Source organism: Carcharhinus amblyrhynchos, unplaced genomic scaffold, assembly GCF_965287045.1.
Source record: "Carcharhinus amblyrhynchos unplaced genomic scaffold, sCarAmb.v2.hapA scaffold_39, whole genome shotgun sequence".
In the NCBI taxonomy this organism is placed as follows: Eukaryota; Metazoa; Chordata; class Chondrichthyes; order Carcharhiniformes; family Carcharhinidae; genus Carcharhinus; species Carcharhinus amblyrhynchos.
The window spans coordinates 7,615,951-7,643,212 of record NW_027649780.1 but is presented as its reverse complement, the minus strand read 5'-3'; the positions used below and the strand labels follow the sequence as shown (position 1 = coordinate 7,643,212).

The following is a 27,262-nucleotide window of genomic DNA, read 5'->3' as shown; positions in this document are numbered from 1 at the left end:
TAAATTGCTCCTTGGTGTCTGAAGATGTCCAGGTTAGGTGGATAGACCGTGCTAAATTGTCCCTTAGAATCAGGGGGATTAGCGGGATAAATATGTGGGATCACGGGGATAGGGTCTGGGTGGGATCATTGTCGATTCAGACTTGATGGGCTGAATGGCCTCCTCCTGTATAGTAGGGATTCTATGACTCGGGGACATAGGTTGAAGGTGGGTGGGGAGGAGTTTCGAGCAGATGTGCGAGGCAAGTGTTTTTTTTTTACACAGAGGGTGGTGAATGTCTGGAACACGCTGCCCGGGAGGGGGGTGGGAGAAGGTACGATAGCGGCATTTAAGGGGCAATGAGACAAATCCATGAACAGAATGGGAATGGAAGGGTACGGACTCTGTAAGTACACACGGTTTTAGTTGAGGCAGGCATCATGATTGGTGCAGGGTCAGAGGGCCGAAGGGCCTGTTCCTCTGCTGTACTTTATTCTGGTGGTGGTGAGGGAGGTGGGGGTGAGGAATCGGCGGGGGGGGGTGTGGACGCGGAGGACATCCTGGATCTTGGAGGGCCGAAGGGCCTGTTCCCCTGTTGTAATTTTCTTTGTCCCTTGTGCCAGAAATCGCTGTATAATTCTAGGAATACGCACGGAATAGAGGGATAGGAACCGAGGGCAGGCCAAATGGACTGGTTTAATTTGACGTCATGTCCAGCACAATGTGACGGGCCAAAGGGCCTGTCCTGTTCTGTGTCAGCCGAGGCTCCCGAGGGTGACACCCAGGAATCAGGGTGGGGGCTGAGAGCAGCAGGAGGCCTGAGGTGGCGAGTGGATTACTGACCAAAACCAGATCGGGTGAGGAGACTGGTTCCCCGGGGAAATGGGCAGAGCTCCTGGGTGAGGGCGAGAGGAGCGAGGTGGAGGGTCGGGGGAGGAGGGGGTTAAAATTTACTGGAGGACAGGGTAAGGACCCACTTGGGAATCCTGATGAATCCCGGGATGAAAGGGGAGAGCCAGGAAAGGCTCGGCAGCCGCTGCAGCAGGAACTTGAGGGAGCGATAGTCCACCGGAGCACGGCCTGTGGAGACAGAGAGAGAGAGACACACAGAGGGGAAGACAGGCGGGGGACAGAGAGGTGGGGAGGAGAGGCAGAGGATGGATGGCGGGGGGGGAGGAGAGGCAGAAAGGTGGGGGGGGGAGAAAGAGGTGGAGAAGGGGAGGAGAGGCAGAGAGAGAGAGAGAGGGTCTGGTTAATGCTGGGATTAGCTGAACCCTGGTGTCCCCAATGCAAATCTACCAGAAATACACCCTCCCCCACATGATAACTGTGCTGACCACCCCCCCCACTCCCCCAGGCTCACCACCCCCCAGACCCCAGGGTCACCACCCCCGAACCCCTGGCCCAGCTCATGGACCAGACCAACAACCATTGGAAGCTCTCCCCTCCAGCCCCCTGCCTCTCCGTCCCCCACCTCTCTTTCCTCAATCCCCCCCATTGCCTCACCCTGCCGTCCCTCAGTCTGCCTCAGGGTGTCCCCCACCTCATCCCTGGCACGGAATCCCCACCCCTCTATCCCCCACCTCATCCCTGGCACGGAATCCCCACCCCTCTACCCCCCACCTCATCCCTGGCACAGAATCCCCACCCCTCTATCCCCCACCTCATCCCTGGCAGGGACTCCCCACCCCTCTACCCCCCCCCAGCAAAGCCACAAGGATGTCCGAGAGAGCGAGTTGGCCGGAACGTACTCACCATCCACATCCTTGATCCCGTACTGTGCAGCGAGGTCGCAGCTCATGAGGACCTTGCCAGATTTCTTCATCAGGTCCTTATCTGGGGAGGGGAGGGGGAGGCAGAGTGAGAGATGTGAGGAGGGTGGGGGTCCCAATGGGAGAGGAGGTCACCCCCAGGCGAGTGCGGGCTCAGGAATGCCGCCCACCCACTCCCTCCGTCTGGACAACTTCATAGAATCCAACAGTGTAGAAGGAGGCCATTCAGCCCATCGAGTCTGCACCGACCACAATCCCACCCAGGCCCTATCCCCACAAACCCACACATTTACCCCACCAATCCCCCTGACACTAAGGGACAATCCCCCCCCTAACCAGCACATCTTTGGACACTAAGGGGTCACATGACGGCAGACTTCCCTCCCTAAAGGACATTATTGAATCAGATGGGTTTTTCCCACAATCGACATCGGTTTCACCGTCATCAGTAGATTCTTAATCCCAGATTGTTTTTTTATTGAATTCAAATTCCACCATCTGCCGTGGTGGGATTCGAACGCGGGTCCCCAGGACATCAGCCGAGTTTCTGGATTAATAGTCTAGCGATAATACCACGAGGCCATCGCCTTCCCTTTTGCCTCTAGTTACTGGACCCGAAGTGGGGATTGGCGATGGTGTCCATCAGTCGGTGATGGCGCGGGGTGAGCTACCTCAGGGATCGGCTGTTGTTCTCTGCGCGGTAGCTGAGCAGGAAACCCTCCCACTCCTCTGACTGGCTGCCCCGTCGCGTGTCGGAAAGGATTTACCGGCTGACCTTACAACTCCGCCACGATCATCCTCAACACCGGTGCCCCACAAGGCTGTGTTCTCAGCCCCTGACTATACTCCTTATATACCTGTGGCTAAATTTCCCTTCCAACTCGATTCTCAGGTTTGCTGAGACACCACCATAGTGGGTTGGATCTCAAACAACAACGCGACGGAGTACAGGAATGAGATAGAGAATCTGGTGAACTGGTGCGGTGACAATAATCTCTCCCTCAATGTCGACAAAACGAAGGAGATTATCATCGATTTCAGGAAGCGTAAAGGAGAACTTGCCCCTGTCTACATCAACAGAGATGGAGTCGAAATAGAACATAGAATCCTAAATAGCACCCTACAGTACAGAAACAGGCCCTTCGAGTCTGCACCGACCACATCCCACTCAGGCCCTATCCCCCATGTCCCTACACATTTACCCACTAATCCCTCTAACCTACACATCCCAGGACACTAACAGGCAATTTTAACATGGTCAATCCACCTAACCCGCACATCTTTGGGCTGTGGGAGGAAACTGGAGCACCCGGAGGAAACCCACGCAGATACGAGGAGAATGTGCAAACTCTACACAGACAGTGACCCGAGCCGGGAATCGAACCCAGGTCCCTGGAGCTGTGAAGCAGCAGTGCTAACCACTGTGCCACCGTGCCGCCCAAATGGTCGAGAGCTTCAAGTTTTTAGGTGTCCAGATCACCAACAACCTGTCCTGTTACCCCCCCAACTGACACTATAGCCCAGCTACTTTCTCAGAAGACTACGGAAATCCAAAGATTCACCGGTCTCTGAGCAAAGGCATTTCTCCTCAGCTCAGACCCAAAACGGCTGCCTCCGCTTGCCCAGAGACCGGGCCTCTTTCTCACCACCCCCCACCATGGCCAGAGCGTCAACGTGGGGGTCTTGTCAGGAAAGGAGAAGGCCGTTCGCCGTGGGGTGCGGGGGTACAGGTTACCCACCTGTAGCGAGGGCGACGATACATTTCCCGCTCATCTCCGGGGTCTCACCAGCGGTGAACATGTCCGCCACCTGCAAACGGTCAACACGGAGAATTCAGGGACTCCCCCGCTGTCACAACCAAATCGTGTTACTCTGTCCGACCTTCCCTCCCTCACCCACCTCTCTCTCATAGAACGTAGAACAGTACAGCACAGGAACAGGCCCTTCAGCCCACGAGGTCATGTCCAACATGACACCAAATTAAACTAATCCCTTCTGCCCAGCCTTATTCCATATCCCTCTACTCCTTGCATATCCATGTGTTTATCTAAAAGCCCCTTAAACACCCCCATCGTATCTCCCGCCACCACCATCCCTGGCAGTGTGTTCCAGACACCCAGCACTCTCTCTTTAAAAATCTTTGTCCCTCACATCTCCTTTGAACATTCCCCCTCTCACCTAATGTGCCTGCCCCCTGGTAATAGACATTTCAACTCTGGGAAAAAGATTCTGACTGTCATTGTGTCTCTCATTATTTTGTAGACTTCAATCAGGTCTCCCTTCAGCTTCTGCCGCTCCAGAGAAAACAATCCTAGTTGTTTCCATTAGTGGGTGAAACTGGAACTCGGAGACACAGCCTCAAAATAAGGGGGAGCAGATTTAGGACTGACCCACTCACTCTCCCTCCATTCCCTCTTCAGGTTACACTGTCCTGACGTCCTTTTCCTCAATCTCCTCCTCCTGTTCCCTGTGTAACAGGCTGGAGAAGGGGCTGAATGGCCTCCTCCTGTTCCCTGTGTAACAGACTGGAGAAGGGGCTGAATGGCCTCCCCCTGTTCCTGTGGAACAGGCTGGAGAAGGGGCTGAATGGCCTCCCCCTGTTCCCTGTGTAACAGGCTGGAGAAGGGGCTGAATGGCCTCCTCCTGTTCCCTGTGTAACAGACTGGAGAAGGGGCTGAATGGCCTCCCCCTGTTCCTGTGGAACAGGCTGGAGAAGGGGCTGAATGGCCTCCCCCTGTTCCCTGTGTAACAGGCTGGAGAAGGGGCTGAATGGCCTCCTCCTGTTCCCTGTGTAACAGGCTGGAGAAGGGGCTGAATGGCCTCCTCCTGTTCCCTGTGTAACAGACTGGAGAAGGGGCTGAATGGCCTCCCCCTGTTCCTGTGGAACAGGCTGGAGAAGGGGCTGAATGGCCTCCCCTGTGTAACAGACTGGAGAAGGGGCTGAATGGCCTCCTCCTGTTCCCTGTGTAACAGACTGGAGAAGGGGCTGAATGGCCACCTCCTGTTCCCTGTGTAACAGGCTGGAGAAGGGGCTGAATGGCCTCCCCCTGTTCCCTGTGTAACAGACTGGAGAAGGGGCTGAATGGCCTCCTCCTGTTCCCTGTGTAACAGACTGGAGAAGGGGCTGAATGGCCTCCCCCTGTTCCCTGTGTAACAGACTGGAGAAGGGGCTGAATGGCCTCCTCCTGTTCCCTGTGTAACAGGCTGGAGAAGGGGCTGAATGGCCTCCCCCTGTTCCCTGTGGAACAGGCTGGAGAAGGGGCTGAATGGCCTCCCCCTGTTCCCTGTGGAACAGACTGGAGAAGGGGCTGAATGGCCTCCCCCTCGCTGTCTCACTCACCCGTTGCTGTGCTTTGGATTTGTTCTCCTGGTTAATAACCAGGTTAGTGACGGTCTCGGTGCGCACGGCTCCCGGCCAGAGGGACACATATGACACTCCGTGTTTCCGCAGCTCCCACGCACAGTCTGCTGCCATTCGATCACACTGCAGAGAGAGGGAGGGAGCGGGGAGGGAGAGGGAGGGAGCGGGGAGGGAGAGGGAGGGAGCGGGGAGGGAGAGGGAGGGAGCGGGGAGGGAGAGGGAGGGAGCGGGGAGGGAGAGGGAGGGAGCGGGGAGGGAGAGGGAGGGAGAGGGAGGGAGCGGGGAGGGAGAGGGAGGGAGCGGGGAGGGAGAGGGAGGGAGCGGGGAGGGAGAGGGAGGGAGCGGGGAGGGAGAGGGAGGGAGCGGGGAGGGAGAGGGAGGGAGCGGGGAGGGAGAGGGAGGGAGCGGGGAGGGAGAGGGAGGGAGCGGGGAGGGAGAGGGAGGGAGCGGGGAGGGAGCGGGGAGGGAGAGGGAGGGAGCGGGGAGGGAGAGGGAGGGAGCGGGGAGGGAGAGGGAGAGGGAGGGAGCGGGGAGGGAGAGGGAGAGGGAGGGAGCGGGGAGGGAGAGGGAGAGGGAGGGAGCGGGGAGGGAGAGGGAGAGGGAGGGAGCGGGGAGGGAGAGGGAGGGAGCGGGGAGGGAGAGGGAGGGAGCGGGGAGGGAGAGGGAGGGAGCGGGGAGGGAGAGGGAGGGAGCGGGGAGGGAGAGGGAGGGAGCGGGGAGGGAGAGGGAGGGAGCGGGGAGGGAGAGGGAGGGAGCGGGGAGGGAGAGGGAGGGAGCGGGGAGGGAGAGGGAGGGAGCGGGGAGGGAGAGGGAGGGAGCGGGGAGGGAGAGGGAGGGAGCGGGGAGGGAGAGGGAGGGAGCGGGGAGGGAGAGGGAGGGAGCGGAGAGGGAGAGGGGAGGGAGAGGGGAGGGAGAGGGAGGGAGCGGGGAGGGAGCGGGGAGGGAGCGGGGAGGGAGCGGGGAGGGAGGGAGCGGGGAGGGAGAGGGAGGGAGCGGGGAGGGAGAGGGAGGGAGCGGGGAGGGAGAGGGAGGGAGCGGGGAGGGAGAGGGAGGGAGCGGGGAGGGAGAGGGAGGGAGCGGGGAGGGAGAGGGAGGGAACAAAGAACAACCCAGCACGGGAAACAGGCCCTTCGGCCCAACGAGCCTGCGCCGCCGCATCACCCTACACCTATTCTACCCTGCATGTCTACGAATGGGACCCTACTCAGTCAGATTCAGGGAAGAAATAGTGTCAATTTGGTAAAAACCGATTAGCCTAAGAGCACATCTTTGGGGTGTGGGAGGAAACCGGAGCGCCCGGAGGAAACCCACGCAACCACAGGGAGAATGCGCAAACTCCCACAGACACAGGCCCAAATCCATGTATCTGCACAGCTAGCAGTGCTAGTCACTGAGCTGTTGTGGAGCCCGTCTATCGGTCCAGGATCAAGCACACACACCGACATGAAGTACTAGGCCACTCCTGGACTTCCAAGAGCAGCCCACGCACAACCCGCCGTGTGCATGCCCCTCGCTTGACACGAGGTGGACCTCCACCTGTGGAATAAAGACAAAACATATTAGTTATACAGCCTGCCCTTCCGGTGTCTCCCGAGGTTTAACCCTATTTAATAGCCCCTACCATATCCCTCCATTCCCGTTTCACTCATATGCCTATCTAACTGCATCTTAAACGAGTCCAACGTGCCTGCCTCCACCACCCTACTCGGTAGCGCATTCCAGACCCCCACAACTCTCTGCGTAAAGAACCTTCCTCTTACCTCCAAATTATACCTCCCCCCCCTCACCCTTAATTGATGACCTCTTGTGTTCGTACCCAGTCTAGGGAGCAGTCTCTCACTATTAACTCTATCTATTCCCTTCAGTATCTTATATACCTCTATCATGTCCCCTCTCAATCTCCTTCTTTCCAAGGAGAATAGCCCCAGTCTCTTCAGTCTCTCCTCGTAACCCAGTCCCCCCATGCCAGGCAACATCCTGGTAAACCTCCTCTGCACCCTTTCCAGAGACTCCACGTCCTTCCGGTAATAAGGTGACCAGAACTGGACGCAGTACTCCAAATGCGGTCTAACCAACGTTCTGTATAACTGAAGCATTAGACGGCAGCTTTTATACTCTAAGCCCCTTCCTATAAAGGCTAACATCCCATAAGCCTTCCTAACAACGTTCTCCACTTGTGACACAACCTTCATGGATTTGTGGACCTGCACTCCCAGGTCTCTCTGTACATCTATACTCCTAATCGGCCTACCTTTTATCACATAACTCCTCTCTGCATTATTCCTTCCAAAATGCATCACCTCGCATTTGTCAGGATTAAATGCCATCTGCCACCTATCTGCCCACTGCACCAACCTATCTATATCCTGTTGTATCACCTGACAATCCAGTTCTGTACCCGCCAACCCTGCCATCTTGGTGTCATCAGCAAACTTGCTGATCACACCACCTACTCCCTCTTCTAAGTCATTTATGTAGACTACAAAGAGGAGAGGTCCCAGTACCGAGCCCTGCGGCACACCACTGGTCACTGGCCTCCAGCCCGACAAGGTACCCTCCACAACTACCCTCTGTCTCCTATTTCCCAACCAGTTTTCAATCCACCTAACTGCCTGGCCTCGTATCCCATGCGCCTTAACCTTTTCTACCAGCCTACCGTGAGGGACTTTGTCAAACGTCTTACTGAAATCCATGTAGATGACATCAACGGCTCTCCCATCGTCAACCGTTCTTGTCACCTCCTCAAAGAATTCCACCAGATTCGTAAGGCAAGACCTCCCTCTAACAAAGCCATGTTGCGTATCCCTAATCAGATCGCAACGCTCCAAATGCTCATACATCCTACCCCTAAGTATTTTTTCCATTAACTTCCCTACCACCGACGTCAAACTCACCGGCCTATAATTCCCAGGGTTATCCCTACTACCTTTTTTGAACAACGGGACCACATTTGCTACCCTCCAGTCTTCTGGGACCTCACCTGTGTCCAAAGAAGAGACAAAGATGTGCGCCAGAGGCCCAGCAATTTCATCTTTCGCCTCCCTAAGCAGCCTGGGATAAATACCATCAGGCCCCGGAGCTTTATCCGTCCTTACGCTACCTAAAAGCCCTAGCACTTCCTCTCTCGTAATAACTATATCCTGCAACTGAACCTCCGCTCCCTCCAAGAGACCGCACGATTCCGAACCCCTCTCCTTCGTGAATACCGACGCAAAGTATTCATTCAGGAGCTCCCCCATTCCCTCCGACTCAATACACAACTCTCCACTCTTGTCCCTAAGAGGACCAATTTTCCCTCTAACTACTCTCTTGCCTCTAATATAGGAATAAAATGCCTTAGGATTATCCTTAATCCTACCGGCCAAAGCCATCTCATGCCCTCTCTTCGCCCTTCTAATTCCCCTTTTTAGCTCCCTCCTACTCTCTCTATATTCCTCCAGCGCACACTCCGTACCCATTTGTTTTGACCTATCATACGCCTCCCTCTTCTTCCTAACCAAGTCTTCAATATCCCCCGTAATCCACGGCTCTCTAATCCTACCTTTCCCATCCTTTCGCTTAACCGGAACAAACCTCCCCTGCAACCATTTCATTTTGTCCCTAAAAGCCTCCCACTTGCCAACCGTGGACTTGCCAGCTAACAGTCCCTCCCAGTCAGTTTGCTGCAGCTCCCTCCTAATCCTGCCATAGCTCGCCTTTCCCCAGTTCAGCACACTTCCGCTTGGACGGCACTCGTCCCTTTCCATTTTTATCCTAAAGTAGACGGACTTGTGGTCACTGTTCGCCACATGTTCGCCTACCTCTACCTCACCCACCTGCCCTGGCTCGTTTCCCAACACTAAATCCAGTATAGCCCCTCCCCTAGTCGGGCAAGTTACATACTGTTCTAGCGACCCTTCCATAACACATTTCACAAACTCCTCTCCCTCCGTACCCCCAGCTCTAGGCCCCCTCCAATTCACTCCGGGAAAATTAAAATCACCCACTACAACCACTCTATTCTTTCTGCACCTGTCCAAAATGCCCCTGCAAATTCCCTCCTCCACTGACTTTGGGCTGTTGGGTGGCCTATAGTACACCCCTAGCAGTGTGATCTCTCCCTTTTTATTCCTCAACTCCACCCACAGCGACTCAATCCCTATCTCTTCCATATCGCCCTCCCTCTGCACTATTGTGATGTTTTCCTTGACTAACAGTGCCACCCCTCCACCTCTCTTCAACCCTCCTCTGTCACACCTAAAACACCTGTACCCAGGAACATTCAGCTGCCAGTCCTGCCCTTCCCGTAACCACGTCTCCGTTACAGCCACCACATCCAACTGCCTCACAAACATCAAGGCCCTAAGCTCATCCGTTTTCCCTGCCACACTCCTAGCATTGAAACAGACACAGTCCAACCACAAATGTCCCTCGGAACCACCTTCTCCCTTATAATTTTCCTTTCACCCGTCTCTCTCCCAGCCACCTCCCCACCCCCCCTCCCTATTAGTTTAAATCATTCCTGAACACCCCAGCTAACCTCCCTGCTAAGACACTAGTCCCCCTCCCGTTCAAATCCTCCCCACCCCTCCTGTACAATTGCCTTTCTCTCCTAAACACCTCCCAATGATCTACATAAGTAAACCCCTCTACCCTACACCAGTCCCTCAACCATGCATTCAACTGCATGATCTCGTCATTCTTAGCCCTGCTCATACTGGGCAGCAACCCAGACAGTGCCACCCTAGAGGTCCTGCCCTTTAGTTTGGCCCCCAACTCCCTAAATTGCCTACGGACCTCTCCCCTACTCCTCCTTCCTATGTCCCCTTCCCCTACGTGTACTATGACCTCTGCCTGGGTCCCCTCCCCTTTCAAAATTCCCTCTACCCTTTCCATTATATCCTTTACCCCTGCTCCAGGGAGGCAGACCACCATCTTGGAGTCGCGCCCTTGCCCACAGAACCTCCTATCAATCCCTCGGACCCTCCCATCCCCTACCACTATCACCTTACCAGCCCCCTTCCGTCCCTCTAAATCAGTCTCCCCTTCATTCCTATTTTTCTGTGCCCCTGCCGACGAACCTTGGGGGGCCTCCGGGGAGGCCGGGGGACCCTGACTACTCTTCTTCTTCCTCTTTCCTCTCCTAACAGTCGTCCATCCTCCCTTCTCTTCCGCCCTTGAGACCTCCTCCTGCTCATGTTTCCCAGCCATTATCTCCTCATTCTCCCTAACTAGAAACGCATCTTCCAGGCGCCCCTCGAGTTGCCTGATCCGGGCCCTCAATCGCTGCAGTTCTAAACATTTACTGCAGATGTGTACCTTGGGGACCTGTGACACCACCACGAACTCCCACATGTGGCACCGGACGCAACTTACATTCCTCCCTATATTCCCTGCCATGTCCCAACCTCCTGTAAGTGCCCAAGGTAGGAATCTGTCACTCACCTTCTCTAAGCCTACTCTCGCCTAAGCCCAGCAAGCCAAAGCCCTTCTCACTCAGTTCCCACTCACTCCGCTGCCCGCTCCCGACGCTGCCCGCTCTATACTGCTACCCCTTTTTTATACCCCCCGCTCCCCCTTAACGACAATCCCCTGGCCTAACTTCCGGTACGGAAGTAAACTACACTCTAACAAGCCCCGAGAACCGGAAGTACAGGAAAAAAGCGGTTTTCACTTTAAATCAGCCACTCACCACAGCCACAGCCACCAGGTTCAATGCTCCGGAGAACAATGAGCGGGGAGGGAGAGGGAGGGAGCGGGGAGGGAGAGGGAGGGAGCGGGGAGGGAGAGGGAGGGAGCGGGGAGGGAGAGGGAGGGAGCGGGGAGGGAGCGGGGAGGGAGAGGGAGGGAGCGGGGAGGGAGAGGGAGGGAGCGGGGAGGGAGAGGGAGGGAGCGGGGAGGGAGAGGGGAGGGAGAGGGAGGGAGCGGGGAGGGAGAGAGAGGGAGCGGGGAGGGGGAGGGAGGGAAAGAGTGTGAGATCGAGCAACTCAAAGTGAATAAGTGACCTTTGCCCTTTGGCCTGTGTACCCACACTGTCCTGTCACTCACCGCTGCCTTGCCGACTCCATAAGCCACGTTGAAAGTGTAGCGCAGGCCACCCAAGGACGAGACGATGACAATCAGGCCCTGCTTCGCCTCCACCATCATCCGGGCTGCGTAAACCGAGCAGATATAGTGGCCCCTGCACAACAAAGCGAGTGTGGTTGGGGAGGGGGGAGGTGTTGGGACACAATACAGCAGCGAGACCTCTTCCATTACCGCACTCCCCTCATCGCATCCCAATCTCCACCCCCCCCAAATCTCCACCCTGGGATCTCAGCCCCCTGGGTCCAGAGGGTGAGAACGGTCAGTGTGTCTCCCCTCCCCCTCGGAGCCCTGGGTCCAGAGGGTGAGAACGGTCAGTGACTGTCTCCCCTCCCCCTCGGAGCCCTGGGTCCAGTGCTCCACAGTGTCACCACCGGGAAGGGGTGGATGTCATTGCAGTTTTTTACCCTTGGAAAAGGAAATCCATGGCGTGGGGACGAGGACACACCAGACTCGATCCAACTTCCTGTGAGCTGTACCCAGCATGCCCTCTCGAGTCAATAGAAGCTACAGCACAGAGACAGGCCCTTCGGCCCAAACTGCTCGGTGCTGACCAAAAAGCCCATGTAAGCTAACCCCATTTGCTTGCATTTGGCTCACATCTAGAACATAGAACAGTACAGCACAGTACAGGCCCTTTGGCCCTCAATGTTGTGCCGGGCTATGTCCGAATCCAAGACCAAACTATCCCACTCCTTATCATTCTGGTGCGCTCCATGTGCCTATCCAATAACCGCTTGAAAGTTCCTAAAGTGTCCGACTCCACTATCACAGCAGGCAGTGCACTCCCCACCCCAACCACTCTCTGAGTAAAGAATCTACCTCCTATATCTCCCATCATGAACCGTATAGTTATGCCCCCTAGTAACAGCTACGCCCACCTGAGGAAATAGTCTCTGAACGTCCACTCTATCACCCCCCTCATCGTCTTATAAACTTCTATTAAGTCACCTCTCATCCTCCTCAGCTCTAAAGAGAAAAGCCCCAGCTCCCTCAATCTTTCTTCATAAGACCTACTCTCCAAACCAGGCAGCATCCTGGTAAATCTCCTCTGCACTCTCTCCAATGCTTCCACATCCTTCTTATAGTGAGGTGACCAGAACTGCACACAATATTCCAGATGTGGTCTTACCGAGGTCCAGTATAGTTGCAGCATAACCCCACGGCTCTTAAACTCAAACCCCCAGTTAATAAACGCTAAAAAACTTGTTCCAGACACTCTAAATCTTTCCTATCCTTGTATCTGTCCAAATGCCTTTTAAATGTTGGCAATGTTCCTGCCTCAGCCACTTCCCCCAGCAGCTCATTCCACACACATACCACCCTCTGTGTAAAAAATGTTGCTCCTCAGGTTCCCATTCATTCTTTCCCCTCTTAACTTAAACTCTCCAGTTCCCAATTCCCCAACCCTGAAAAAGACTGAGTGCATTCACCCTATCCATGCCTCTCTTGATCCTCTACAACTCTGTAAAATCATCCCTTAGTCTCCTACGCTCCAAAGAGAAAAAAAAAGTCCAGGCCTGTCCAATCTCTCCCTGTAACTCAGTCCCTTGAGTCCTGGCAACATCCTTGTAAATCTCTTCTGCTCTCTCTCCAGTTAAATAACATCCTTTCCATAGCAAGATGACCAAAACTGAACACAATACTCCAGGTGCGGCCTCACCAATGTCCTGTACAACTGCAACACAACTTCCCAACTTCTACACTCAATGCCCTGAGAGGACTAGAGGGCACAGCCTCAAAATAAGGGGGGGGTGGGGAGTGCAGGTTAGATCAGAGTTGAGGAGGAACTTCTTCACTCAAAGGGTGGTGAATCTCTGGAATTCTCTGCCCGTTGAAGTGGTGGAGGCTGCCTCGCTAAATATATTTAAGTCACGGGTAGATAGGTTTCTGATAGACAGGGGAATTAAGGGTTATTGGGAGAAAGCGGGAAAGTGGAAGTGATCCACTTCAGATCAGCCATGATCTTATTGAATGGTGGGGCAGGCTCGAAGGGCTAGATGGCCTACTCCTGCTCCTATTTCTTATGAAGGCTAAAATGCCAAAGGTCTTCTTCACTGCCCTATCTATCTGTAACTCCACCTTTAGAGAACCGTGCACCTGAACCCCAAGATCTCTCTGTTCCACAATACTCCCTAAGGTCCTACCATTCACCTCTAATACTATCTTTTACCCTTGTTCTACACTTTCCTGGATGGCATGGTGGTGCAGTGGTTGGCACTGCTGCCTCATAGCTCCAGAGATGTGGGTTCGATTCCCAGCTCGGGTCACTGTCCGTGCGGAGTTTACACATTCTCAGTTCGTGTCCGCATGGGTCTCCTCCGGTTTCCTCCCACAGTCTGAAAGATGTGCGGGTTAGGTGGATTAGCCATGCTAAATTATCCCTTGTGTCCAAAGATGTGTGGGTTAGAGGGATTAGCCGGGTAAATATGTGGAGTTATGGGAATAGGGCCTGGGTGGGATTGTGGTAGGTGTAGACTCGATGGGCCAAATGGCCTCCTTCTGCACCGTAGGCCTTTCTGTGTGGATGAAACGCGATGACTCTGTGTACGTCAGCGAGCAGGGGAAGGATGGACAAGGTCAGGGGTGAGGGGGAGTGAACAGGGGTCAAAGTGGCTGCCTCACCAAGTGGAGCTTCACACGAACGATCCTGGGAGAGGAAGGATTGTTGTACGAGGAGCATTCAAGGACTCGGGGTCTGTACTCAATGGAATTTGGGAGGGGGGAAGGGATCTCATTGAAACTTACAGAATACTGGAAGACCTGGTTAAAGCGGACGTGGGAAAGATGTTCCCATTAGTCGGAGAGAGACTCAGATCAGAGGGAACAGCCTCAGAGCAAAGGGACAACCCTGTGGAACACAGATTTCTTCAAACTGTGAAATTCATTGCCACAGAGGAGGCCAGGTTGCTGAGTGTATTTAAGACAGAGATAGATAGGTTCTTGATTTGATTGGATTTATTATTCTCACATGTATTAACATACAGTGAAAAGTATTGTTTCTTGCGCTATATCGGCAAAGCATACCATTCGTAGAGAAGGAAACGAGAGAGTGCAGAATGCAGTATTACAGTCATAGCTAGGGTGTAGAGAAAGATCAACTTAATCCAAGGTAGGTCCATTCAAAAATCTGGCAGCAGCAAGGGAGAAGCTGTTCTGCAGTCGGTTGGTACGTGACCTCAGATTTTTGTATCTTTTTCCCAAAGGAAGAAGGTGGAAGAGAGAATGTCCAGGGTGCGTGAGGCCCTTAATTATACTGGCTGCTTTGCCAAGGCAGCGGGAAGTGTACAGAGAGGGTGGTAAGGAGTGGAGGGGAGGGTCTAAGGTTACGGGAGAATAGGTGTAGAGAATGGGTGTAGACAAACTTGTCAGCGTGATCGAATAGCAGAGCAGACTCAATGGGCCAAAAGGCCTAATTCTGCTCCAGTATCTTCTGGACTGAAGTTCCTTAATCGGATGTTACCACGATTTGAGAAACTGAGTTACAGAGAAAGGTTGAATAGGTTAGGACTTTATTCCCTGGAGCGTATAAGAATGAGGGGAGATTTGATAGAGGTGTATAAAATTATGATGGGTATAGATAGAGTGAATGTAAGCAGGCTTTTTCCACTGAGGCTCGGGGAGAAAAATAAACAGAGGACATGGGTTAAGGGGGAAAAGTTTAAAGGGAATATTAGGGGAGGGATTCTTCACACAGAGATTGGTGGGAGTGTGGAATGAGCTGCCAGATAAAGTGGTGAATGTGGGCTCACTTTTAACATTTAAGAAAACCTTGGACAGGTTCATGGATGAGAGGGGTGTGGAGGGATATGGTCCAGGTCAGTGGGACTAGGCAGGAAAATGGTTTAGCACAGACAAGGAGGGCCAAAGGACCTGTTTCTGTGCTGTAGTGTTCTATGGGTCTGGGAAGCTCAACCTGGAATCTCAGGTTGGTGGAGGGCAGGGGTCAGATGTTCTTCATGTTGATGGGAGGGGGAGTGAGGGACAGCTGGATCTCAGCTGCTATACTCACCGCAGACCCACATTATTGACCACATCCCAGAACGAAGGTGGCATCTCCCAGAATTTCTTCTCATGGTCAGAAATAATTGACTAGGGAGAAAAAGGAAAGATTAAAACCTCTCAAACGAGGGCGCAGACAGGCATCCCACCAACCCCCTTCTGCAATGGGCCAGGGTTCACGTGCCAGGTCCTGTCCTGGCTTGTTCCGGATCCTATAGACACAGGGGTTAGCACTGCTGCTGCCTCACAGCTTTAGGGGCCCAAATTTTATTCCCGGCTTGGGTGACTGTGCGTGTGTGTGTGTGTGTGTGTGTGTGTGTGTGTGTGTGTGTGTGTGTGGAGTTTGCACATTCTCCCCGTGTCTGCGTGGGTTTCCGCAGGGTGCTCCGGTTTCCTCCAAAGATGTGTGGGTTAGGTGGATTTCTAAATTTCCCCTTACTATCAGGGTAAATATGTGGGGGTTATGGGGAGAGGGCCTGGGAGGGGGGGGGATTGTGGTCAGTACAGCCTTAATGGGCCGAATGGTCTTCTGCTTTGTAGGGATTCTATCCAACCCCAACCCCCAAACTCCAGCCAGAAGGAAAAGTTCCTCTTTCTCTCTCCCCCTCCCTCTCTACACCAGTGAAACCTTTCAGTCCCCCGCTTCCCTTCCCCCTCGGTTAGATCACCCCTCGATTCCCTCGAGTATATATTTAGCACCCGGGTCAATCGAACCGTTGAGTTGCCGGCGCCATGCGGGTCCCCGGCCCGGAATTTCAGCCCTACCTCCACTGCTGCGTAGGCGTTGTTGACCAGAATGTCCAGCCGGCCTCCCTGTTCCTGCTCCACTCGGTTAAAGAGCGAACGGATCTGCTCCTCGCTGGTGGAGTCGCACACCACCGGCACGCAGCGGCCTCCCCGCGCCTCCACCTGCCCGGGGCGGGGGGAAAAGGACAGAGAGAGTGAGGGACTCTGCGATACGGGGGAGGGGGGACGTCTCAGCAGCCCGGTCACACACAAACCCCCACCCTACTGACCTTACAGTGACGTTCCCAAGCTATCTACCTTTCCCCCTTCCTACTGACAGCAGCTTAAAACTGTTTCTCTTCACAGAATCTTGAGGGGTGGCGAGAAACTGCAGCAGGCGACGGTGCAGAGGGACCTCGGGGTCCTTGTGCATGAGTCGCAAAAACCCAGCTTGCAGGTGCAGCAGGTGGTCAGGAAGGCGAATGGGATGCTGGCCTTCATAGCGAGGGGGATTGAATATAAAAGTAGGGAGGTCTTGCTGCAGCTGTATAGGGCATTGGTGAGGCCGCAGCTGGAGTACTGTGTGCAGTTTTGGTCGCCGTACTTACGCAAGGATATTTTGGCCTTGGAGGGAGTGCAGAGGAGGTTTACTAGGCTGATACCGGAGATGAGGGGGTTGAGCTATGAGGAGAGGCTGAATAAACTAGGCTTGTACTCGTTAGAGTTTAGAAGAATGAGGGGAGATCTCATTGAGACGTATAAGATGATGAATGGGATGGATAGGATAGAGGTGGAGAGACTCTTCCCGCTCAGAAACGATGGTAGGACTAGGGGGCACAGCCTCAGGATAAAGGGGGGGGCGGTTTAGAACGGAGTTGAGGGAGAACTTCTTCACTCAAAGGGTGGTGAATCTCTGGAATTCTCTGCCCGTTGAAGTGGTGGAGGCTGCCTCGCTAAATATTTTTAAGACGCGGGTTGATGGGCTTTTGATAAGAGAGGGGATTAAGGGTTATGGGGAGAGGGCGGGAATGTTGAACTGAGCCACGACAGATCAGCCATGATCTTATTGAATGGCGGGGCAGGCTCGAAGGGCTAGATGGCCTACTCCTGCTCCTATTTCTTATGTTCTTATAAAACGGCCACCAAGGCTCCCCCACCAGCGGCGATCGTGGCCTTTCCGCCCGGCTTCTCTTTTTATCTCTGCAAAGTGACGGGATGCAGGTAATGATCCTGTGAGGACTCGGCCTACATTCAGGTCAGTCTGTGCAGAGTCTGCACATTCTCCCAGTGTCTGCGTGGGTTTCCTCTGGGTGCTCCGCTTAACTCCCACAGTCCAGAAGCTGTGTGGCCGTGTTAAATTGCCCCTTAGTGTCCAAAATCCACCAGCTTTCAGAGTGCTGCACCTTCACCTGATCCCTGGTGACTCACCCGATAAGGTGAAAAAGCCGGTGACGTTTGCTACCAAATAAACCAGTTGGACTTTAACCTGGTGTTGTGAGACTTCTTACTGTGTTTACCCCAGTCCAACACCGGCATCTCCACATCAAATTGGCCTCCTCCCGCTGTTCTGCGGCGGTGAACCTGCTGCTTATGGGATCCTGCCATGCACAAAACAGGTGCTGCCTGTCCCAGACTGCGTCCCGCTGGCCACCAAAAGCTTTGGGGTCGGGAAGGTCCGCATTTTTAAAAGATCGTTCCTCTCCAGCCACCGCTCGGGTCCCGTGTCTGTCCCCTGGTGTCACACCCCTCCCCAGCCCAGCCCGACACCCCCCACCACCCCCCTCTCTGCCCCCCTGGGTCCCCCAGCCCCACCTCCTTGGCTGCCGTCTGCAGCGTGTCCATGTTGCGGCCGGTGATGTAGACGGTGGCCCCGGCCTCTCCCAGCTGCAGGGCGATGCCTTTGCCGATACCCCGGGAAGCTCCAGTCACAATGCAGACACGGCCCAGCAGCACCCCGGCCATCTCCCTGTGGAGGAGGGAGGGAAGGAGGGGGTTAGAACCAGATCCTCACTCAGCGGCTGACTGGCAGCTCGTTCATGTCCGCCCCCCCCCCCCCAGAGTGTAAACCATCGAGGACCCTCAGGCCACACTTTCACCAGTTTGGTACAGATCAACACTCCCCCCTCCCCCACTCCACAGTCCCCCATTCCCTCCCACCACACATTATAACCAGCCCGTCAATTCCACCACCTCCCCGGTCAATATGGTGCTGTCCATCATCCAACCCCCCCCCTTATAATTTGAATGGTTTGGTAATGCCTAAACCACCCCCCACCCACCCCCTCCCCCCAACCAAGACTGGTTTGGTACTGCCCATCATTCCCCACTCACCACCAACCCCTCCAAAACATCCCCCCCTGCAACACACACACACACACACACAGATCGGTTTGGTACTGCCCATCATTCCCTGCTCACCTCACCCCACCCCACCCACACACAGATCGGTTTGGCCCTGCTAAGCAGCAATGTTAAATTCTCCCTCAGTGTTACTGGAACGGGTGCCCGAGTGTGGTGACTGGGGGAATTTCACAGTCACTTCACTGCAGTGTTAATGTAAGCCTTACCTGTGACTGATAAATAAACTTTAGGACGGCTCTCACCTCCGACAGTCAGTGTCCGCAGTTAACAGTGCCTGGCTCGTCCTGTCTCTCTGTCAGTCTGCGACCTTTGCACACACTGATAAGGCTCCCTCATTGAGCAATCTGGGACATTGTGCAAACTCCGCAATAAGGAACTCAATCTCTGCCCACTGCCCTCTCTCTCTGCACTCTCTGCCCACTGCCCCCCCTCTCTCTCTGCACTCTCTGCCCACTGCCCCCCTCTCTCTGCACTCTCTGCCCACTGCCCCCCCTCTCTCTCTGCACTCTCTGCCCACTGCCCCCCTCTCTCTGCACTCTCTGCCCTCTCTCTCTCTGCGCTCTCTGCCCACTGCCCCCGCCCTCTCTGCGCTCTCTGCCCACTGCCCCCCCCTCTCTGCGCTCTCTGTCCACTGCCCCCCCTCTCCCTCTGCTCTCTCTGCCCACTGCCCCCCCTCTCTCTGCCCACTGCCCCCCCTCTCTCTGCGCTCTCTGCCCACTGCCCTCTCTCCCTCTGCGCTCTCTGCCCACTGCCCCCCCTCTCTCTGCCCACTGCCCCCCCTCTCTCTGCCCACTGCCCCCCCTCTCTCTGCCCACTGCCCCCCCTCTCTCTGCCCACTGCCCACCCTCTCTCTGCCCACTGCCCACCCTCTCTCTGCCCACTGCCCCCCCTCTCTCTGCCCTCTCTGCCCACTGCCCTCTCCGCCCACTGCCCCCTCTCTCTCTGCCCTCTCCGCCCACTGCCCCCTCTCTCTTCGCCCACACCCCTGTGTAACACAAGCAGAAAAGTGCTGGAAAAGCCCTGGCAGCAGCTTTGGAAGGGTGGGGAGGTGGGGAGGTGGGGAAGTGGGGAAGGAAACGGGGAGGGGAACTGGGTGCACATTTCGAGTCCACCTGACTCACCCTCCAGTGTTTCCCATTAACTTTGTTTACAGGGCACTTGGTAAGACATGACCCGAAACCTCTACCTCTGCGTCACCGTGCCACACTTTGATTTATTATTGTCGGGTGTATTGATGTAAAGTGAAAGGTGTTTCCCCACGAATGGCAACACAGTGGCACAGTGCCTGGCATTACAGCCTCAGTGCCAGGGACCCGGATTCGATCCCCAGCTCGGGTTACTGTTTATGCGGAGTCTGTACATTCTCCCCATGTCTGCGTGGGTTTCCCCCGGGTGCTGTGGTTCTCTCCCATACTCAAGATGTGCAGGTTAGGTGGACTGGCCGAGCTAAATTGTACCTTCCGTTCCAAGATTTCTTGTAGGCTGTGCCCAGCATACCTTTGAATTCTTTTACTCATGCTCTGTGCTTCTGAAACTCCATTCTAACTCTTTTAAACTCTCGAATAATGCTTTCATTCAAATTCTTACAGATTTGATGATCCTCAGGGCCCTGGAGACCCCGATCTGACTGATCTGGAATTGACTGGGGCGGGGGGACAGCTGCCCGTGTGAGCAGCAGCAGCAGTCGGTGCTGCAGTCCCAGAGCCAGGGGTTCCTCCACAGCAGCTTCCAGAGACCAGGAAAACACCCCAGACGCCTGGGCCTACACCCGGAGAAATCCGAGAGCCCAGGAAAATTCCGCGGGGGCCGGGACCCTCACTCTGGTCCCCAACGACCAGACCGACATCCCTGTGGCTGGAGGCCTCTCTCCTCCCAACTCCTCTGAGCTGTGACCTCCTACAGGCTCATAAGAACATAAGAAATAGGAGCAGGAGTAGGCCATCTAGCCCTTCGAGCCTGCCCCACCATTCAATAAGATCATGGCTGATCTGTCGTGGCTCAGTTCCACTTTCCCGCCCTCTCCCCATAACCCTTAATCCCCTCTCTTATCAAAAACCCATCAACCCGCGTCTTAAAAATATTTAGCGAGGCAGCCTCCACCACTTCAACAGGCAGAGAATTCCAGAGATTCACCACCCTTTGAGTGAAGAAGTTCCTCCTCAACTCCGTTCTAAACCGTCCCCCCTTTATCTTGAGGCTGTGCCCCCTAGTCCTACTGTCTTTTTTGAGCGGGAAGAGTCTCTCCACCTCTATCCTATCCATCCCATTCATCATCTTATATGTCTCAATGAGATCTCCCCTCATTCTTCTAAGCTCTAACGAGTACAAGCCTAGTTTATTCAGCCTCTCCTCATAGCTCAACCCCCTCAACTCCGGTATCAGCCTAGTAAACCTCCTCTGCACTCCCTCCAAGGCCAAAATATCCTTGCGTAAGTACGGCGCCCAAAACTGCACACAGTACTCCAGCTGCGGCCTCACCAATGCCCTATACAGCCGCAGCAAGACCTCCCTACTTTTATATTCAATCCCCCTCGCTATGAAGGCCAGCATCCCATTTGCCTTCCAAGCACAACCTCCACTCCCCAGTTCCACCGTCACCTCACTCCTAAAAATAAACTCTCACAGCCTAACAGTCACTAACACTCCTCTTTTGGATTTACTTGCAGGTCTCAAATCCTCCAACCTCTGACCCAGTGCACCCGATACAAAGAACAGAGAAAATTACAGCACAGGAACAGGCCCTTCAGCCCTCCAAGCCTGCACCGGCCATGCTGTCCGACTGAATTAAAAGCCCGTACCCTTCCAGGGACCATATCCCTCCATTCCCATCCTATTCATGGATTTGTCAAGACGCCTCTGAAAAGTCACTATCATATCTGCTTCCACTACCTCTCCTGGCAGTGAGTTCCAGGCACCCACCACCCTCTGTGTCAAAAACTTGCCTCATGCATCTCCTTTAAACCTTACCCTTCACACCTTAAACCTGTGCCCCTGAGTAATTGACTCTTCCAGCCTCGGAAAAAGCTTCTGACTATCCACTCTGTCCATGTCCCTCAATCTTGTAGTCTTCTATCAGATTGCCCCTCAACTTCTATCATTCCAGTGAGAACAAACCAAGTTTCTCCAACCTCTCCTCATAGCTAACGCCCTCCACACCAGACAACATCCTGATAAATCTTTTCTGTCCCCTCTCCAAAGCCTCCACATCCTTCTGGTGTTACGGCAACCAGAATTGAACACTAGATTCCATGTGTTGCCTAAGTAAAGTTCTATAAAACTGCAACATGACTTGCCAATTTTTAAACTCAGTACCCTGGCCGATGAAGGCAAGCATGCCTTTGCCTTCTTGACTACCTTCTCCACCTGCATTCCCACTTTCAGTGACCTGTGTACCTGTACACCCAGATCCCTCTACCTATCAATACTCTGAAGGCTTCTGCCATTTACTGTATATTTCCTGTCTGTATTAGACCTTCCAAAATGCATTACCTCACATTTGTCCGGATTAAACTCCATCTGGCATTTCTCCGCCTAAGTCTCCAAACGATCTACATCCTCTGATGGTCCTCATCGCTATCCGCAAATCCAAACTTCGTCTCATCCACAAACTTACTAATCAATCCAGTTATATTTTCCTCCAAATCATTTATATCTTTATTACAAACAGCAAACGTCCCAGCACTGATCCCTGAGGAACACCACTTGTCACAGCTCTCCATTCAGAAACGCACCCTTCCACTGCTACCCTCTGTCTTCTATGACCGAGCCAGTTTGAGGAAAACAACATGTTCCCAAGGCTGCCCCCCCCTCCCCAGCTTGCAAACGTCCAGTCTCTGGAAAAAAAGGCTCGATAAACTCAGAGCCAGACTCACTTTCCAAGGAGAACTGAGGGACTGCCGTGTGCTCTGTTTCACAGAGACGTGGCTCACTCCTGCTTCACCGGACAGTGCCCTACAACCAGAGGCTTCTCAATCCATCGAATGGACCATACAGCGGCCTCAGGCAAGGCTAGGGGAGGTGGGGTCTGCTTCCCAATCAACACTTTGTGGTGCCTAGACGTAGCAACACTGGCAACTTTCTGCTCCCCAGACCTAGAATACCTGACACTTTGCTAACAATACCTCCTAATTTAGTTATTATCCGCAAACTTACTGACCATGTCTTGTAAATTCATATCCAAACCATTTATATAAATAGTGAATAACAAGGGTCCAAACACCAACCCCTGAGGTACACCACTTGTCACAGGCCTCCAGTCCAAGAAAAAAACCTTTGAGCCAATTTCAAATCCAATTTGCTGGCTCTCCCTGGATCCCACATGGCCTACCCTTCCAGACTAGCCTGCCATGTGGGACCTTGTCAAAGGCCTTGCTAAAAGCAATATAATCAACAACTACTGCCCTATCCTCATCCATCCTCTTGGTTACTTCTGAAAAACGCTCAAAAAGATGTATCAGACATGACTTCCCATGCACAAGGCTGTGCTGACTATCCCTAATCCCTTCACTATCCAAATGTTGGTAAATCCTATCTCTCACAATCCCATCCAGTAACTTACCCACCACTGATGTCAGGCTCACCAGCCTGTAATTATCAGGCTTCTCTTTGCAACCCTTCTTAAACAATGGAACATTATCCACACTCTAGTCTTCCAGAACTTCGCCAATGGAAAGGGATGAAACAAATATCTCTACAAGGGCCTCAGTAATTTCTCCCCTAACCTCTCACAAAATGTGAGAATGCACTTGATCAGGGGATATATCCACCTCAACGCACTTTAAGGCTACAGATAGGGGGTGGCATGGTAGCATTGTGGTTAGCACTGCTGCTTCACAGCTCCAGGGACCTGGGTTCGATTCCCAGCTTGGGTCACTGTCTGTGTGGAGTTTGCACATTCTCCTTGTGTCTGCGTGGCTTTCCTCCGGGTGCTCCGGCTTCCTCCCACAGTCCAAAGATGTGTGGGTTAGGTTGATTGGCCATGCTAAATTGACAGTAGATGCATAGGTTAGAGGATTAGTGGGGTAAAATATGTATGGATATGGGGGTAGGGCTTGGGTGGGATTGTGGTTGGTACAGACTCGATGGGCCGAATGGCCTCTTCCTGTACTGTAGGGTTTTCATGATTTCTTCTATGATTTCTATGAGATACCTCCTCCTTGGTAATGTGTGTGTGGCCCAAGACATCACCACTTATTTCCCTTATTTCTTTAAACCATGATGTTCTCCTCAATAAACATCAAGGAGAAATATTAATCAAATATCTCACCCATCGCCTGTGGCTCCACACACAGATGGCCATGCTGATTTTTAAGGGGACCTATTTTCTCTCGGGCCACCCTTTTACTCTTAATATAGCAACAGAACCTCTTGGGATTTTCTTTTCAATCTTACCTGCCAGATCCATACTATACCCTCTTTCTGTCCTCCTGACTTCCTTCTAAGTGTTCCCTTCCACTTTTTAAAGTCATTGAATGACTCACTTGTCCCCGATTGCCTAAACCCAATGTATGCTTCCTTCTGTTACCTAACCAGAGCCTCAATGTCCCTTGTCAGCCAGGCATTCCTAAATTTACCATTCTTTCCCATCACCTTAAGAGGAATATACTGCACCTAGACACTTGATATCACATATTTAAATGCCTCCCATTAACAGTCATTTCTTTCCCTTCAAACAAACTCTCATAATCGACATCTGCCAGATCCTGTCTAGTGCCCACAAAATTGGCCCTGCTTCGGTTTACGGCCTTAACCTGTGGACCTATTCTATCTTTATCCACAACTATTTTAAAACCATTGAGTGTTCTGGTCACTGGACACAAAGTGCTCCCTGACTGACACTTCAGTCACTTGCCCTACTTCATTTCTTACGCCTGATCAAAAGTGAGTCCAGAAATTGATAATGAAATATAAGGAACTGCGTTTTGCCTCGGTCTTCACAATAGCGGATACAGGTAACAACTCAGAAACAGCTGTAAATCAGAAAACATAAGTGTGGGAACTCTGAAAAATCGCAATGACCAGGGAAGTACTCAGTAAATTGTTGGAGCTGTGGGCTGACGAATCCTTGGGTCCTGCTGGGCTTCATTCTGGGGTCTTAACAGAACTGGTGAGTGAGACTGTTCATGCGTTGTTTAATTTTCTAAAATTCCCCATGGGGAATTGGATAAAGGGGAACCAGTGGATGTGCTGCACTTAGATTTCAAGAAGGTATTTGATAAGGTGCCACAGCAAAGGTTGTTACAGCAAATAAAAGTTCATTCTGCGGGATAACATAGTGGCGTGGATAGAAGATTGGCAAACAGGAAACGGCGGTATAAATAGCTTATTTTCCAGTTTGAGAGACAGAGAGAGAGAGACCGGGGCCAACTTTTCCAGAGTCTGCAGTCTCCCTGGATTCACTTCCTTTCCCTTCAGTTGCTGCAAGTCCCCAGTTTCCCCCAAATGAGAAAAGAAAAAAAAAAGGGGTGAAAAGGAAGTGTTTTACTCACAGATGTTAAAGACAGGAGGAAGTCTGTGTCTGTCTGAAGCTCAATCTTCATTCACAGAGAGAGAGCAGCAGGAATGAGCAAGTGAACAAGCTCATTGTCCAACTTCCGCATTCAAACAATGGGGAGCTCTGATTGGCTGGAGGACCAGAGTCTTTCCGGTCCTCCAACTCTTCCCATTGGCTAGAACGGGTGAGAGGCAGTGAGTCGGAAGTGCGCATTTGTGGCATTTGGATGAACGCGCATGTGCGGGTGTGGGGCCCAGGGCAAAGCCGGCGCACCGACCATTGTCTGTCCGGGTCTTCCAGCGTTTCCCATTGGACAGCAGCTCAGCGCGGCTGGAGGGCAAAGTCACGTGGGGCTCCGCCCCTCATTGTCTGTCTGCGGGGGATTGACCAATGGAACAGGAAGGCCCCTTGCTCCTCCAGCCAATCAGAGCTCTCCCATTGCCTGAATGCGGAAGTTGGACAATGAGCTTGTTCATTCCTGCCCAGCAAAGCTGCTGCTGCTCTCTCTGAATGAACATTGAGCTTCAGACAGACTCAAACTTCCCCCCGTCTGCAACATCTGTGAGTAAAACACTTTCTTTTCTCTCCCTTTCCATTTCTTTCTTCATTCTGGCGTTGAATTTTTAACTTCCAGGTCACCACTAAATAAAATTCCTCCTCGCATTCTTCATGTATCTGTAACCAGGTAATACAGTGTATTCACATATCGTGAATCTACTTATTTACGTCTGAGTATAAAACTTTAACATGACAGCTTTTCATGAAGATTTTCAGCTCTGTGTCCAGGACAGGAAGCAGTGAGCATGGATCTGTCAATCAGCCTGAATCAGCACCTTCATGAGAATTGGGAGGGTGAATATTAGATACAGCAGAGTGAGAATGGAGGGAGAGTGTGTGGGATGGAGATTTACACCTTTTGGGGAATGACAGAGTTTTTTTAAGTTTATTTATTAGTGTTACAAGTAGGCTTACATTTACGCTGCAGTGAAGTTAATGTGAAAATCTCATGGTCACCATATCCAGCACCTGTTCAGGTACACGGAGGGAGAATTTAGCATCGCCAGTGCACTCAACCAGTACGTCTTTCAGACTGTGGGATTAAAACCCACACAGACACGGGGAGAGCATGCAAACTCTGCACAGACAGTGACCCAAGCTGGGAATCGAAACCAGGTTCTGTCGCTGTGAGGCAGCAGTGCTTCCCGCTCTGCCACGGTGCTGCCCATAGAGGAGAGGAAAGAACGTTCTATAGAAACTAGCATAGTCTGTTCTGAATTTCTATTCTGTACTGACACTGATGTCTGTTGTAAATTCCTTTTACAGGGTGTCAGGAGGTGAGGATTTGCAGACAGAAACATCAAGCCAACTGTCACATCAGCATCTGACAGAGTCACTCCATTCATTGGAACCTGAATATCATTGACCTTTGAATCTAGAAGGAGAAATGTTTCTCTGTTCTGTCTGCTTCAGCAGATTTTGAATATGAGTGTGACTGGAAAAGCACTGAGACACAAACGCATGCAAGTGAGAGTGTTCCAGTGCATTGAGTGTGGAAAGAGCTTTAACCAGTTACACAGCCTGAAAATACATTGCAGCATTCACAGTGGGGAGAGACTGTACCCGTGTTCTGTGTGAGATTCAACTGATTGTTTAACCTGGAGAATCACAAGGACACCTGCACCATTGGGAAACCGTGGAAATGTGGGGACTGTGGGAAGGGATTCATATCCCCATCTGCACTGGAAATTCATCGACGCATTCACACTGGGGAGAGACCATTCACCTGCTGTGTGTGTGCAAAGGGATTCACTCAGCTATCCCACCTGCTGAGTCACAATCTCACTCACACCAATGAGAGACCCTTTAAATGCTCTGACTGTGGGAGTGGATTTAAAAGCTCTGGAGAACTGGTGTCCCACCAGCGCATTCACACTGAGGAAAGACCGTTCAGCTGCTCTCACTGCACAAAGAGGTTTAGAAGGTCATCCCACCTTCAGGTACACCAGCAAGTTCACACCAGGGAGAAACCATTCCGCTGCTGTGTGTGTGGGAAGGGATTCACTCAGTTACCTAATCTGCGGACACACCAGCATCTTCACACCGGGGAGAGACCGTTCACCTGCTCTGTGTGTGGGAAGCGATTCACTCGGTTTTCCCACCTGCGGAGTCACAAGGTCACTCACACCAGTGAGAGACCCTTTAAATGCTCTGATTGTGGGAGCGGATTCAAAAGGTCTCAGGATCTGAGAGACCACCAGCGCATTCACACTGATGAGAGACCGTTCAGCTGCTCTCACTGCACAAAGAGGTTTAGAACATCATCCAACCTGTGGAAACACCAGCGCATTCAACACTGGGGACAGACCGTTCACCTACTCTGACTGTGGAAATGTCTTCAAGCTGTGGAGAACTGGTGTCCCACCAGTGTATTCGCACTGAGGAGGGGCTGTTCGGCTGCTCTCACTGCACAAAGAGATTTAGAATATCTTCAGCATTACTGAACCA

General features: G+C 52.8%; 2 protein-coding genes across 4 annotated transcripts in view; both read right to left on the bottom strand.

Annotated features, from left to right (window-relative positions):
- The window catches only part of LOC145363731 (uncharacterized), a 469,439-nt gene that overhangs the window by 155,048 nt on the left and 287,129 nt on the right, over positions 1–27,262 (bottom strand). The window lies entirely within an intron of this gene.
- On the bottom strand, positions 32–24,855 carry dhrs1 (dehydrogenase/reductase (SDR family) member 1). 3 transcript variants are annotated; one of them, XM_080218904.1, is made up of 9 exons: positions 24,753–24,849; positions 17,716–17,869; positions 15,943–16,086; positions 15,188–15,267; positions 11,140–11,272; positions 5,092–5,235; positions 3,491–3,560; positions 1,735–1,815; positions 32–1,059 (listed from the first exon to the last, which is right to left on the bottom strand). In XM_080218904.1, exons 2-9 carry the CDS (start codon positions 17,863–17,865, stop codon positions 923–925), a joined length of 939 nt encoding a protein of 312 aa, XP_080075030.1. In that variant the 5' UTR covers positions 17,866–17,869; positions 24,753–24,849; the 3' UTR covers positions 32–922. The 3 variants fall into 3 exon arrangements, with proteins under 3 accessions (XP_080075030.1, XP_080075031.1, XP_080075032.1); XM_080218905.1 differs by lacking the exon at positions 17,716–17,869 and having other exon boundaries at positions 24,753–24,855; XM_080218906.1 differs by lacking the exon at positions 15,943–16,086.

What these genes read in the sequence shown, in the direction of transcription:
- dhrs1 (XM_080218904.1), bottom strand. Translation starts at nt 17,865, where the DNA reads ATGGCCGGGGTGCTGCTGGGCCGTGTCTGCATTGTGACTGGAGCTTCC. An exon ending in ATGGAGTCGGCAAGGCAGCG is followed by an intron (nt 5,236 to 11,139) that starts GTGAGTGACAGG and finishes CTCTCTCTGCAG; the next exon opens with TGTGATCGAATGGCAGCAGA. An exon ending in AATCCAAAGCACAGCAACGG is followed by an intron (nt 3,561 to 5,091) that starts GTGAGTGAGACA and finishes GACCGTTTGCAG; the next exon opens with GTGGCGGACATGTTCACCGC.